A 16,431-nucleotide genomic window follows, 5' to 3' on the forward strand; every position below is an offset into this window, starting at 1 on the left:
AAATTTATTTTTTGCACGGAAATATGTTCGGACAAACGAATTTTATAATAGTGTGCAAAAATGTTTAAATTGGCCAAAAATTTTCTCGAGATATGGTGAAATACGCAAAAATTAAAATTAGCATCGAAGGGTCTAAATTTTGGATCACTCTCCTGACCAAAGTATGGGGATCATATTTCAGAGATATGGTCCCCATACCTCCTATATTTTGGTTACCTCCTATATTTTGGAGGATTAGAAATCCAAATCCGTAGAAAAAAAATTATGTACACTCAAAGAAAGAACGTTTTTGTGTCTGATTTCGTAAATTAAAATATCGTCTGCATTAATTATAGAATAGTTGAGGTTACCCATTACAACCATTAAGATTGAATCCCAGAACGTAAAGATTCAATCATTAAATCAAAAGTTATACAGAGTATTCCGCCTTTCTTTTATTTATTTTTATTTTTTACGCGCTGTACATTTGAATGAAGAGTCATTTTCACAGTTTATGCTTGATCAATAAAATAAAATTTTACTAACAAGCCATCGATTATTTTTTGGTTTGGATACATATATGTAATTGCTTAGCTTCATTGTAAAACTGAAATCTATAAATTTGCTCAACTATCAGGCATTAATTAATAGATATCTTCCATGATAAGTTTCGTCAACAAAAATTTACAAGCATTTCACCAAATCATTATCAACTAAGTTTTCCTCACTCACCAAACAACATTTTGATGAAAAATATTTTTGAAAATAAGTAAATATATACATAAATAAAACTTTGCGATAGATTCACTCTTTTAAGATGTTAAACGATATTAATCAGATTTTGCTTATATTACTGCTTGCTACCAAAGGCAGCAAGCAGTGAAAAACCCCAACCAGTTCACCTGAACCAGTTGTGCATGTTTATCATTATTTACCATTAATGCTGTAATGAGTGTAGTAGTAAAATAAAAACAAAACAAATAAAAATTTGAAAACAGTTTCTTTTATTTTTAGATTGTATCTCATGAAAAAGACTGGAGATGCTACGCCGAAACATACAAAAGGCATAAAAAAAACTTATTTTTATGTCACAAAATAACAGCTTTGAGGGAGAAAATATTTTAAAAAACAACTTCAAAACACTAAACATCGTGTTCAAGATATGATATAGTACGATGAGAAACATGAAAATAGCGTCACACAATAATTACCAGCTAAAGCACTGTGGCAAAAGAAAAAAAAACATAAGGAAGGATATGATTCAAGCACTGTATAGTGCGTGTCTGTTGTATAATATATAAAACGGCATTTCACATTTATAACAATACATTTCAAGCATGAGAAGTTGTTTATTTAACTCATAGCAACCTTGCTTATTGTAAAATTAATTTAAATTATAATATTTTCATATTTGTTTCAAACAACTTTTTAATAATTATGCATGCAAATTAAAACCAGTTTAGTAAGGACTCAAAAATTAAGCATTTTATCAGCCAATAATTTAAAACGTTAATTTATATATATTCGGGCTTATTAATAGAGTAAATTCCCAACTATTATTTTTTTAAAAATATTTTCTTTAAACTTGAGAATTAGTGAACTGATACTTATCGGTTGCTAAAGGTTTGGATGATTGTAAATGTTTTTATTCCCGCGTTTGTAATATTCCAAATTGATATTTACAGATTACATTTAGTTTTTTATTAAAAAAAATCATGCAAGAAATTAAGCTTATTATTAAGAGGAACAGCCAATTAAAATGTGTCTCATTTATTTAAAAAGATTGTTTCATTATTCTAAATATATACACATTTTCTTCATTTCGTAGAAGCTTATTAAAATTTTATAAATTCTTATTTGATCAAGCGCATAACTTAGCTGTCTGTTATAAAGTAGATAGAGCATTCACATAACTTTTAATTTATGAGTCCTCAAAAACAATTTTATGAATAGTCAATAGTTTTTGCCAATTATATAACTGCATTCTGTACGAAATTTTGTAAGCATTTAAATTAGTACTTGAAATACTTAAGAAAATTATAAGAGCGAGAAAATTTTTGCAAGATTTTTTTTAGTTTAAAATTTATAGGCGCGGTCGTCAGGAGCATTCTGATCTAATTATAAGTACAATTAAGGACTGTGGCACAGTAACCTTCTTGTGCGTCGACTGAACTTTCCACGTTTAACTCTACAATTTATGCCTTGGACGTTTTTCTGTGATATTAAAAATTTGGGGATATGTTTCACATCATTACAATCAGTTGTCAATGATATGATTCATAGTAAATGTATTTACTGAAACTAACTCTATCGTCAATTAACTTTTAAAATATATCAGTTCAACGAACAGTTGATCATGTTGAAGTCATTTTTATGCTTCATATGTATGGTATAATCAATCATAGAATAAATTTAATATTTTATACACTATCAGAAAAACTTAACAAGAAACTCACCATTTTAACAAATACATTTTTTTAAAAGTTGAAGGACTAAATGAAAGACTGAAAACCGATCTACGCGAAGCATAGGTTATCGGAACACATTGCGCAAAATGGATTCTTCCACGTTACAAGGAACATGCGCAGGAGACGAAAAAATGTATACAAAGATTCTTTTGAAGCATCTGACGTCATCTACTAAGAGAAATAATCGTGCTATATGAGTGCCACTTGCAAAGGAATGTGTTGCTGCTAACTCAAGCATCTGCACTATTCATGAAATCGTTGGTGTGTAGTACTAAAGAAGGCTATAGACCAAAACACATGAGCAATAGCTTATCAGAGGAGGCATAATTATCTTCTTTTGTTTTTGGTACAATTTATTAAATTTTATTATTAAACTAGAAAATAATACTCATAGAGAAATGTGGCCTGTGATATGCTTTGATCACATGAACGACTAGATCCTCAAATTTCTGGTCCACTAGATAAGATTTTAACATTTAATTTTTTGTCGATTTCATGTAAGTTTTATTAATTTTTTTTTAAAAAAAACCTATGACCATTTTTACCATTTGAAGATCCAAAAGAATAATGAGAATAAGTAGACCGCTCTGATGTATGTAACAATTACGATATAAAATCCGAGACTTGTTCGATTTGGGATTAATTCTCGAGTCAGTGGAAGTTCGTGGCTTAAGTCTCAGTTAATGCAACCAGAGTCCAGGAATAGATCCAACCTGATAAAGAGTCATATATTTGTATTTTCAACCAATCGGTGAATTAAATAGAATAATTTATTTGGTTTTCTTTAAGGATATGACATTCAAAACCAGGAGGCATGAAATTGCAATCTCTGGGTGATTTGCGATATGTCGTGGTTGCAAATTTTCATGAAGGCCACACCGAAATTTTCATAGCAGACGGAGGAGCAAGGCACCCACGACTATATAAATGGAAGCACGTAAGAAGGACCCCAATCCGCATTGCTGTTCAATGCTATTTTCCTGTAAATAAATAAATGGGATTGTGATTTCATTTTAAGTAAAACACTGAATATGTTAATATTATTACAACACAAAAATTCACAATTCTTTTCAATGTGATTACACATGATGTCCAGTGGATGACTTACTAATTTCAAAATTAAAAATCACTGAAACAAAGAGTGATAGAGGAATGAAACAAACGATATGTTTATTGCAAAAGGCTGTAAAATTTTTATACAGGAATTTTGTATTTTACTTACAAAATTTACTAAAAAAATCAAACGGAAAAAAATTTACTGGTTCTGCAAGCTATGTATGAACTGAGGTATAAATTTTAGTGTTAAAATGTGAAAGGAGGTTATCGAACCAAATTAGTTTTCTTAGCTATTCTACTCGAAGATAACAATGCGTGTTTCTAGTAATGGAATATCACAATTTAGATTAGTCTTTCGGTATTCGCATTCTTTTCACGAACAGAGTAACGCGTTATATGTTGACAACTCCTTTACAACTAAATTCTGTATAAACTTTTTAAAGCTTCATAATAAACATACTTTTTGTTTCATCCCTGTACAGCTCTTTGATGTCGAGATTTTTAATTTTGAAATTAATGAGTCACTGGCTGGACATCCTGGCATTAACTAGCAAAACCTTACCAAATTCGCTTACTTTTTTCCATACAACACTGTTAAATTACAAAACATAGCAGCTAACAGAAATGGCGTATTGTATTGTTATTTAGTAAAACATTAAGTAAAACTACAGCAACAACAATCTAAGCAGTAGTTCATCATTATATAAACAGTTTAGATCAAAGTTTTTAATAACATACTTTGCTTATCTCAAACTTAACTATTTTCTGGGCCCGGAAATTTATAATTAAACGCAAAATATATTTAAAATCTTTATAAAAGCTATTATGAAAGCTTTGGAAAAAAAACTACAACCTTATAACTCACAATTTCGTAACAAGGCTGAATGCAATACATTTTAATGAATAAACGGAAAAAATATTTGAATATATTAATTCATTATCATTTCTTTTCATGTCTTGGTACATAAGGTACTTTGGTTTTCCGTCGTTTTCAGCCACTTTCATCTCTTACTTGCTGGCCCGTCCAGGCTTAATGCTCTCTTTTTTCATCATCGTGTTTCATGTAAATTTTCGGCCTTTTCTTCTGGGGCTCAATCAAATGCAACTTCAAAAATTTCATCCTTGACCATTCTTAGAATATATCCAGTAAAGCGCCATAAGCAAATAATTCTTTATTTCTTAAATAACTAAGTATACTAACATTAATTAGTTGTTTTGGCTTATCCTCTAACTGTCCTGCTTGCTAGGAAGTAAGGAAGGGTAGGTGCCAGACAAAAAGAGCACACCACCATAAGCCAACACAAACTTCTACCTATTTAGTGGTCAAATTCCTCAGAACAACAGAAGCTGCAATTCATCTCCTTCCCTTTCTGGTTCTCGATTTTCTGAAGGTTAACGATCTAATGGAATTTGTTTTACTTAGTTAATATTAATTGGTTATTATTTACCATTAAAAATTCTAAAAGGACATTCATATAATTTTGCTTTGGGTACCATGAAAGTAAAATCCTTTTTTTTTCTGTCTGAATACGACACTTAAGGTCATCGGAAACTTATCAAGTAACTTTTGAACAACGTTTCAAAGACGATCACATGTGTCTAAAGTTAACAAGAAGTGATAAGATAATTCTTAGACATTCTTTTTCGAACACTATTACACAGTTTTGAAGCCAAGTTTAATATTGATATTGATACTTACTTCTGGATGATGGTGGACGCATTTTTCAGGTAATTTTCTCAATGTACCATTTCTCATTCTTTGGCATCTTTCTTCTTCATCATATACAATTTCATTTAGTTCTAAAGAATGACTATAACTTTCAGAGACTGTAATATTATCACATGCACACTCACTATATGTAACCACCATTACTAAATTCGTGTAAGGAACTTTTTGTATGATGTAGTTCCTAAAATTAATAATAAAAATTAGTTTGAGCAATTTAACTATACAATTTTAAATAATTTTGAAGTATGTTAAACCATATTACCGGGTGAACTTACGGTCACCTTATATGAATTCAAGTTGACTTTAACAAGAGTCATTTCAATTAAAATAAAAGGATATGATTAAATTTAAACAAAAAGTGTAATTCAGGTTTAAAGCTTATTAATGCTGTAGTAAATTTTAGCGATCCAACAGAAAGTTGCGTTGTGTACTTATTTTTTAGGTTGCATCTGACGTAAGTACGCTAAGTCGTCCTTACACTTTCCTCCGCAACTCCAAGAAAAATAATTTTGTACATTTTCAACTGTTTCAACTTCATTGTAATTATTTTAAATCATTTTTTAAGTCTTCAAAATATACTTACTTGGTATAAAGGTGAGTTTTGACCAGATATTCAGATTTTGCCTATTAAATGTTTGTCTATATGCTTTTCACGAGAAAACATTTCTGAACGATTCAGAATTCATGAAGTTAATACATTTAAATTTCATTTAAATTAAAAATAGCAACAAAAAAAACATACAATGTTGTGATACTCATGATCGTAAGCTCTCTCAAATCGTACCAGAAAAGAAGTGGAGACCACGACCAAGGGAGTCACCGGGATGGGATAGCCGTGTCGGGTTTGATCATGATACTGAGCGCCTTAGACTATGATTTACTTTAAAATGGAAGGCATATTCAAAGACCGACAATTTCAATCGATTGCCGAATGGCTCAGGAAATAGAGCATTCGCCTTCCAATGAGGTGAACCGGGTTCGAATCCCAGCAATGACTGGTCGATACGAATTCTGCATCCGGCTTGAACAGACCACAGTGCTGATGTCTAATATCCTCAGTGGTAGACGGATCATGGGAATGAGTCACCTTGCCGTCAAGCAAACCGTGGGAGGTTTTCGTGGATTTCCTCTCTATGTAACTGAAATGCGGGTTAGTTTCATCAAAAAAGTTCTCCTAATACCTGATCCAGGAGCTCCCTTTTTCTTCTGGATTGGGTTCAAAATTATGAAGCAACGGAGCTGAACGGATTTCTCAGTCGTAAACTGAGAAATTGAGTTGACTGTTTAACGACGGTTATAAAAAATGAAATCTATTCCAGAGTGCCTTTGTGTCTCGCTCGCTTAGCAATGAGATGAGCCGGGTTCAATCCCAGCGATGCCTGGTCGATACGAATTCCGCACCCTGTTCGCCTCGATCACAGTGCTGACGAAAAATATCCTCATTGGTAGACGTCAGGCTAACCGGACTCAGTGGTCAGGCTAACCGTGGGTGATTTTCCTCTCCATGTAACGCAAATGTGAGTTAGTTCCAACAAAAAGTCCTCCACGAATGAAAAATTTCTCATAATATTTACTCCAGGAGTTAACTTTTCTTCTATATTAGGTACAAAAGGACAAGGCTACGAAGTTGAATTTTAGTAGCAGTAAACTTAAAATCGGATCTGCTGTTCAACGACGGTTATAAAATAAAATCTTATGCAAAAGTTCTTGCTATTGTCTGCAGATTTTACACTAACATCCTCAGGGCATATTTTACCCAAGACCTCCGGAACTTTCCAAGTCTAATAACAGAAGAGCATTAAGGTGTTCAGGGTGATATCTAACTGAAGAAACATCTGTTTTTTGTAAATAAATTGTTATCCCCTGTGTGTCAGCATTTGTGTTATTCATTTTTATAAGACTTAAATTACATGAAGCAGATATTTTTTATTTTTTTCTTCAAATAGCAGCAATTTTTTACATGTTGTTCAATAAAACACATATTTAATTTAAAATGTATTGAAAATTTCATCAAAATTTGCATAATTAACCTATTTTATAGGTTAGTAAAAATTCTTACAAGCATATAAAATAGATAATAAGTATTAAAAAAATATTTTTAAACTCTCACACTTGCGAAAATTTTACCTAAAATTATACGAATGTTATTCACTGAAAGTCTATAAAAAGAACACACCTATCGCAATCTTCAAATGAACTGCAATTTGGAAGAACACCTTTCGTAGGTTCCCAAGAATCTGTTGGTCTCATTTCATAAAGATAGAATTCCTTATCACAAGGTCGAGGTCTTGTTTTGTTCGGTGTGAATTGGTCTTCTTCATAGGTATCATCGTAATAGTAATCTAAGAAGGTAAAAGGAAATAAATTGGCGGTTAAACGATTCTAAATACTAAAATAAAGCCTGCAAGTGACTTACTAAGAGGAGACTGCTGTGATTTAATTCATCACACGCGGAAACTCTTAGAATACGGAAGCGGAATTTTACTGATATTTGAAAGTTAGATTTACCTAGTTGACCTTAGAATTGATATATGTTACAGCTATAAATGCCTCTTTGTTTATTTTAATTTTCGCAATTAAAATAAGTAGAACAGTTCAAGTAATTAAAACAGTAATTTTTACTACGTCAGCAGTTGCTCTATCAGGAATTTAAATTTACTTAATTTTAAAAAAAAATTCGAATATGAATAGCACAACTATAAACTAGTACGAAAATGATATTATCGCTTCTAATAAGAAATTTGCTAAAATTGGTTAATAAATTTTCACAACTTTTATAAATTTTTGAGTAAGAGGATATTTTACAGTAATAAAGTGTTTTGGTGCTTTCGTTAAGAGATTTTGCATCAAGTGACTATTTTAATTTCAAAAAGCGACCTTGTTTGTTATAAACAATTTTACTTTACTTTCAGCAAAATAATTTTTCTATTTACATTGATATTGTTTTCTACTAATTTAATTTAAACTCTTGTAAGTAAATAAAGTTTATTTTCTCTTGTCATTTTTGTTTACCTTGTTTTTTTCCTAGATTATTCTACGTTATTTTGTATGTTGCGTAAAATGTTTAACTGTTTTTGAGATTCTCAAATGCGATTGTTAACTACCGTTTACTGCAATGTTCGGTTCCAGCTCATTATTCCTAACATAATGATTATATAAAAATGCATGCTTTTTAAATAAATTGAAGTAAATATATATCTTTTTTAAAATTCAACTTTATTTCCGTTACTTGAGGATTAAAATTCGTTGAAGCATTTATGAAAGCAATATTTTTAACGAAATTTTATCTGATACTTGGATCAAAGCGTTTCACAGAATTTTTAATAGTAATTTAAACTTATTTTATTTAATCGAATCAATAAAAAGGGGCATCAAAATCTATAGTGATTTTCTCTGTAAATGTGAAAAGCTAATTAAAAACTGTTGTTCAATGTTTAACTTGCTGACAAGTTCCACTTCAAATATTTTTTTTTAAAGTAGACTTTTGATTTTGTATTTTATTTGTTAAATTTCAAGCATAATTTATGTATCATGTCATAAATAAATAAAATGTTTACCTGACGCTTGGGCCATTTTGATTCCATTGTCTGTAAACCACGGTAACACATTTGTTTGCACAAATATCCTAAAATAATAAACAATCTGTATTAATTACTATTGCTTTTACTTTGCATGATTAATATTTTAATAGAGCTTGACCACTTTAATGTATTAAAAAATTCAGTTTAACTGATGTTACTAAGTGATTCTGAAAAAGGGTAGCATTGTAATCGCAAAAAACCTACATATAATTTTTCTTTTAATTAAAAACGATAGAATTATTTTTAAATATAATAGTCGAAAGTGTTTAAATTAAATTCTGAAATTGATACAAATTACATATGTATAGTACATTGTTTATTAATAAGCCCGGTATTAAAGAATTAAAGTTTTCTAGATTTTAAAAAACATGCTATTGACCTTTTCAAAAAGAAATTTTTACAGTTTAAAATTTTTTATAATTGTTAAGGAAAGTGGAATTTTTATCAAAATATACTCAAAACATTTATTCTATTAATTCAAATGAAATACTTTAAATATTACTTAATAAAATATTGTTATGATTTTAGTAATATATATTAATTTAAAAACAATTAATAAATTTTATTTTGTGCCATAAATTATTTAAAATTAGAAATATTACACAACTAATAATCATGCCAAATAATCTAATATTTAGAAAAACTATGAATGTTTATATAACTTTATTTTATTTTTCAGTATAAGTTCGATAATAATAATATATAAATTAAAGTATTTCGAAAATATCGTTCATTTTTAACCTATTCTACGTAATAATATGATTAATATAGTTTCTCTGTTAGCAAAATAATTAATGGTTGTTTGTTCTAATCTGATTTTAGACGCTATTAAAAATTGTTGAAACAATATTTCTAAGAAAAAGTTAGTATTATTAAATTTAGCTAGCACTATATTTATATCCGTTTTACAAATAAGTTCACTGACTATTATAACACTATTTCTTTTGTAATGTATACTTGAGCGTAATTAGTATCCTTTTTGACTGTTAGTTTTTGTTTGTATACTTGACAAGAAGTATTCCAAATAATTAATTAGCTTTGCGAAACTAACAACTAACTATATAACTTTCTGAAGAGAAAAAAGATTTCCCGTAAAAATATTAAATGTTTTGTTTCCCTTTTCAACCTTTAACAGAGACACCTACCATCTCAGGCTTTTCTGAAATTGAGAAGTTCTGTATTTAGAGAAGTACAACTTTATAAATTGAAATATATATTTTCTTCGGATAGGAAAATACCGAGTGTTCTGCAGTAATGGCCCCAATATAAATCTCTAGAATATTTGTAAGAACTGAAATCGGAAAACTTTGCTCAGTACTGTAGAAAAATTATATTTAAAAGAGAAAAAAAGACAAAAGTTATCTTCTCGGACAAACCATTTGCCACAGAAAGCGAGAGATAAGGCCATTTTGGACTTTTCTCAAAAACGGCATCTGAGAGATAAAAAACATCAAAACCTGTTATATTACTTGCGAAGCAATAGCAAAGAAAATGTGATTATTAGAGATTTTTTAATTTTGAACTGGAAATTTATCTAGTTTTGATGTTTTTAATTCTATTTTCTTCAATAATAATAAATTAAATTTCAATATTTTTTTCTTCTGAATTAAATATTTAATGAGCATAATATGAGCATAATTTCTCTTCAATTATTTGACCAGAAATATATATTTAGGCCTATTATCAAAGAACAAACTGTATATAACGATACGAGGATCAATAAAAACCTAAAAAATTATCCCCATATGTTCAATCTATACTTATATGAATTTCTAATATTATATCCACTTACAAAAGCAGTTTGCTCCATATCCAATACAGTATGTTTCCTATCTGGTAAAATGGCTGAAAAGGAAATAAAAGTATATTAATAACTAAATGTCTAACGAGAAAAGAAAGTTGCATATTTGTTTTTCAAATTTAAATTTGTTAATTTCTTCATAATCTAAAATTTAAAAATAAAAAAAAAAACTTAATTTTAGTAGAAAGTTATTTTATTTCTCTTATAATTTATTAGTAGACACATTCCTTTAAATTTGCTAATTTTTTTACTTATTTTAAAGACAAAGAAATGTTAAAAAATTGCTCAATTAGTTGCAGATTGACAATTATTTTTGAACCAAAGATTAAAATTTTGGCTAAACCTTATTAGCTATAGTAACTTGTAAAAGCTGCAGTAGTTAGCAAAAATAAATTTTAGTTTGATAGCAAGAAAAATAGCATCTGGAATTGAATGATGAACTAACAAAAAAATAATAAGTTGTAAATTAAAAATAGTGCCCAATATAAGGATGTGTAAATTTTACTTTTAATATATTAAGAAAATCATAGTTTATTGCGAGATTTTAATCTTATCTATTGATTAATTTGTCTTTTATATTGTAAAACTAATTAAAATATTTTGATTCTAGAATTTTGCAAAAGTTATTGACATAATTTTAAAAGTTAGTGCAAATTGAAAATATGTAACAAAAAAATGCTACAATAATTTTTATATCTTGATTAATATATTCAAATAAAATCTAATAAAATTTGTCAATTCCATAAAATATTTAAAATGAAAACTATCCCTAATTAGTTAACAGTTGAATAAATTTTTAATTACCGTTTTCAGAAATGACGCAGGACCCGATGGCACGATAATATCAACGCACATGGCTTGGTAATCGTACATTTTTACCCTAAAATAGAAAGAAAGCATTTAAATATGATGAACAACAAGCACCTAAAAATGTTTCAATATAAAATCAAATAACAAAAACAAAATTAATTTTATAATTTAAAAGTTACTTTCATTGGTTATTTTTTATAACTGTATTAGCCGAGGAAAAATTGTCATTAGAAATTAGTAATATCATTAGTAATATATTGTTAATTTATCTGAATAATGAATTCAATATTTGAAGCATAGCGATCGATGAATGATTATGAAAAAAATAATGATAAAAATAAGTCTTGTTCTTTTCCAGGAACTAATTCAGAGCACATAAAAAATAAATAAAGGTCTTTTGTATTAAGCTATTTTTAGCCAGATAAATATCTTTTTTTCGTGCAAAATTTGGATATTTACGTACTTTTGAAATGAAACATTCACATCCCAGATTAGATAATATCATTGGAAAATATGTATTATTTATTGTAATTTCACAGAATAGACTTAATTTTAATGTAATTATTTCATTTTAACATATATTTGTAAAAAGTAGTGCATGGAATTTTTATTAATTTATTATTACATTTAGAAATAATTGATTTAGGGAACACATTAATTCGCAACTCGCAATTATTCGTTGCAATTTTTTTGTCATTAAAGCTGAATACTTTTAAATCAATTGGAATATTGCTAAACAAAACCTGCCAAAAAAATAGTTTTAGTTAAAAACGTTTTCCATGAAAAACACGCAATAAAAATTAATTAAGAAGACAATACAGAATGTCAAAAAAAATCAATAAAAACTTGAAAATTATTTTAGATACAAAAACATGATTCTAAATATTGTATTTACTAAAACACCTACTAAATGAAAATGAATTAATAAGTAGTTAAGCAATTTCACACTTTTTTCATGACGGTTCAAAAAATTATTCTCTTGTCAAATTTAAAAACAAAGAAAAGCTACACTATCATTCGAATGCTTTACGTAAGTTGAAATTTTCAAAACTTAAAAAAAAGGGAAAACTAGCATTTTTTAAAAGTAATGCCCTTTTAGTTTTTATTCGTTGAAAATTTTGCATTGCATCTACAATTTTACATTAATTTTTATACATTAAAAGCTTTTTATACATAATGATTTTTTAAAATTTAAAATTTTGCACACATAGAAAAGCTGCTTCAGACTCCGTAAGAAAATAAATTATCATCAAATGAAGGAAAGAAAATAAAAATCATTTAACTAAATAATCATAAAGGAATATCATAAAGAATTTGTTGTATGAGAAGGTTTTTATGAGAAGGTACGAAAGAGAGGTTACATCTTCAATTTAACAATGGATATAAATGGAAAAGAATAATGGATTTTCAACAAAAAACTTGGAGTTCATTTTCTAGAATAATTTTCGACTTTTTCCTTAGTTGTCATTTCATTGTTTCTGCATTATAATTACAAATTTGAAAACAATTTATAAAAATTACTTACATTTTTTAATATTTCGGAAAACCTCTCGCCTAATGTGCTTAGAAATCTTAAAAATTTATTTTTAAATATTTTAAAGTAAGAAGTCAGTATTAAGTCAATTGTCAGATTATTGTAATTTTGCAGTTCAAAGGAAACTGAGGGGAGTTGGTAGTTGATATAAATAATCTGACAGTTGATATAAATAATAATATTGTTGTATTAATTTATTATATTTATCTTTAATATTATGTCATGTGATTTATTTTGCTATAATCTGAGCAGAAATTAATGTAATCCAGTAACATTTCCCATATTTGTGAAAATATTGAACATTGTAGTAATTTCGTTTAAAATGTTTTTCTTCTTCTTTCAAATCTATTTCTAACATTTTGATGATTGTAACGAATAAATTTAAAGCGAAATTTTTTCCCCTCCATTTTCGGCATGCTTTTCTAGAATATATTCCACAGGCAAGGAAGGGATAAGATCATAAAATGTGTAAGAAAATTTTTATTTTTAAATGGATTTTCCAAAAAAACACATTTCAAAAATTTATAATCTCCACTTTTCCAGAGGTGTTAAAGTTTTTGTAATGAAATTTCAGAGATATTACTCGAATGGTAAATTTTATTTTGGGGTAAACTCGTTCTGGTTATGATATAAATCCTAAGATTTGATAAATCTTAGGATTGATCATCAGAACTTTTATTTAACATAAACGCTGCAGCAAGAATGCATAACCTTCAAACGCAAAAATGTTGGCAAAAATACTGGGAATTGCGAAAATGTGATAACAAACAGCAGGACGAAGGATTTTTCGTTTTAAAGATGAAATATTAAGTTTATTTGAACAAGAATATGCTTATATTGACAAACAATGAAAAAAATTCACACAATGGTGTGTTTTAGAAGTCAAGCTACTTCTAAAGGCTTTTGTGCTTCGAAAGTACTTTAATTGCTATCACTCTTACTGCATGCTTCCAGTAAAAACGGCAATACAGTTTATATATATATATATATATATATATATATAAANGCAATATATATATATATTGTTTTTGGGTTTATCTTATAACCGTCATTGAGCAGCCGACCCAATTTGGAATTTACGACTACCAATGTTCAACTCCATAGCAGTATTATTCTGAACCCAATCCAGAAGGCAAGGAAATTACTGCTTCAAGTATTAAGAGAAATTTACTTTCGTGGAGGACTTTTTTTTTTGATGGATCTAGTTGCATTTGCGTTACATAGAGAGACAAACCAAGAAAGCTTCCTACGGGTAGCCTAATGTCAAGGAAACTCTAAACCATAATCAGTCAACCACTCAAGATATTTTATTTCTGCGTCGTGGTTGATGCGAGCCGGGTGCGGAATTCTTACGGACCAGTCATCGCTGGGATTCAAACCCGGGCCTGCGCTCTTTCCCCTGAGCCTCCAAGGCTAAACTAGAACATTTTTGCGGAAATTTCTGTTCCTATATTGACAGTTTTTAAGAAATTAAGTCACAGTTAGGAAAATGTATAGGAGACTCCAAGAGCATTTCAAAATGGGAACAATTATAACTTTAAAAATTAAGAACCAGATTAAATTATTCATTGAAGAAAATTTGACAAGCTTTTAATGCACTATAAATTTGAAATAGTTCATTTATCAATTGAAAGCTTTGAGCTAAAATAATTAATTTGTCAATTGAAGGGCAGTATTAATAAACAAGAATTAGAGATGAAGGAAATACTTATAAACGGAATTGTTTTATCAACTTCTAACTGTCTATTAATAAACTATCTATGTCTATTAATGAGCTGCTATCTATGTATATTAATGAGCTGCGTCATCAATTTAATACTTTTAATATTTACAGCATATAATTATTAGTTCAAGTGTATCGCAAAAAGATTTTTCAAGCAATTGCTGGAAATATATAGAAGGATTTAGTTTAGCTATACAGAATAATTGTCAAAAATGTTTAAGCTATTACCTCACACCAGTCGTTCTAATTTTGCTCAATGTTTGAATGTAAGTAGATAAAATTAAACAATTTTATACTTACCTGCGGAAAATTTTTCCATGGATCATCGAGTCAAATAGGACGTTATCTATTTCTCCAAAAAATTTCCCCGTCTGTTGAATAAATAAAATGCATTTGTAACAATTGCGCTAAAGCGAAACACGAGATTAAAAATAAAATGCAATAAGAAGTTATCTTTAAAAAGACAAATTAATGTTCTGTGACACACTAAAAGATTTTGAAAATTTTTCAAAGGAATTATAGAAAATGTACAAGGGAATATCAGCTTCATTTTTCCCAAGAGAGGTAAATTATTTGAAACAGAAAATGGGGAATTTAAATAAACAAAAAAAAAAATGATGTAAAATAAATTAGATCCTTTAATAGAAAAAAACAGGAAAAAAGGAAAAAAATTAACATAAAATTTATAATTAAAACAAATTATAATTAGAATTTTACCGTTTTATACTTTTGATATTTTAAATTTTGAATACAATTATTTTCCTTTTAATCTAAAGAATTTTTACATTTTACATAGTTTACTTATTATGACCAGCCAGTAAAACTTTAGTAGAATTTAGTTGAAATTATGTCATAAAGATGAAAGATTACATTAAAAAAAATTAAATTTCATTCAAGAGAATTTTATAAACAAATTTGAAGGAAAAAAAATCATTATCGTATAAAACTGGCTGATAATGTCTATAAATAATGGGCTAGTGCTTTCATCAAATATTTGATATTTATGTTCTAAAAAAAGCTACTTATGCTACATTTTTGATAGTTTACTTTTATTCCTTCATTAATTACTTAATAAATAATTGCCGTTAACTACTTTATTAATACAATTATTTTTCACAGAGGAAAAAAATGGGGATTAAGCGTAACATATGATTTTTGTTATAATTTTTTTTGTTGATGCGAATGTTATCTGTATGAAAAACGTTTATAAATTACTTCAGAAAGAAAAACTTTTCTAATTAATACGGAAAGCCTCTATACAGTGTAAAATACAGTGCTGCAGTGGTAATACAGCCTCTATACAGTAGCGGTGTTAACAATCTGCAGCTTATAAGTAAAATGCAGTAGAAGTAAAAGAATGTTTTTACATGATACGATTTCAAAATTTTGTTAAGTAGAAGAAAAATTCAATCGCAATTTTTTTAAGCCTTTCAAATACATAAGTTATTTAAACAAACTGTCATCAGAACATCTTCATCTTTTACGAAATGAACTGAAAGATTTCCGTTTTCCAGATATTTACGATATCTTCCCCTCTTTCAAAGATTTGCGAAAGCTTCCAAAGGCTCCAAATTTAAGGTTATCACGATACTCCAGCCATGGCCCTTTTGTACTAGATTATGTGGCTGGTCATGCTCCGTTTGTAATACTGTATTGGTTAAGTAATACACGAAACACTTTCGTTAGGTTCGTGATGTTTAAAACATTTCCGAGACAACATTAAGAGGTTTTATAAAAGTGGTAATTTCAA

General features: G+C 28.3%; 1 protein-coding gene across 9 annotated transcripts in view; it reads right to left on the reverse strand.

Annotated features, from left to right (window-relative positions):
• Positions 1-960: 960 nt before the first annotated feature.
• Positions 961-16,431, reverse strand: part of LOC107437533 (voltage-dependent calcium channel subunit straightjacket) — a 350,222-nt gene continuing 334,751 nt past the window's right edge. For all 9 annotated transcript variants that reach the window (XM_071187231.1, XM_071187230.1, XM_043040081.2 and 6 more), the window contains 7 exons: positions 14,982-15,052; positions 11,419-11,494; positions 10,606-10,658; positions 8,790-8,857; positions 7,409-7,574; positions 5,203-5,413; positions 961-3,427 (listed from right to left, as the gene is read on the reverse strand). In XM_071187231.1, coding sequence (XP_071043332.1) covers positions 3,335-3,427; positions 5,203-5,413; positions 7,409-7,574; positions 8,790-8,857; positions 10,606-10,658; positions 11,419-11,494; positions 14,982-15,052 — 738 coding nt within the window. In that variant the 3' untranslated portion in view covers positions 961-3,334. The remainder of the gene's footprint in view (positions 3,428-5,202; positions 5,414-7,408; positions 7,575-8,789; positions 8,858-10,605; positions 10,659-11,418; positions 11,495-14,981; positions 15,053-16,431) is intronic.

This window comes from Parasteatoda tepidariorum, chromosome X1 (genome assembly GCF_043381705.1).
Source record: "Parasteatoda tepidariorum isolate YZ-2023 chromosome X1, CAS_Ptep_4.0, whole genome shotgun sequence".
Classification (NCBI taxonomy): Eukaryota; Metazoa; Arthropoda; class Arachnida; order Araneae; family Theridiidae; genus Parasteatoda; species Parasteatoda tepidariorum.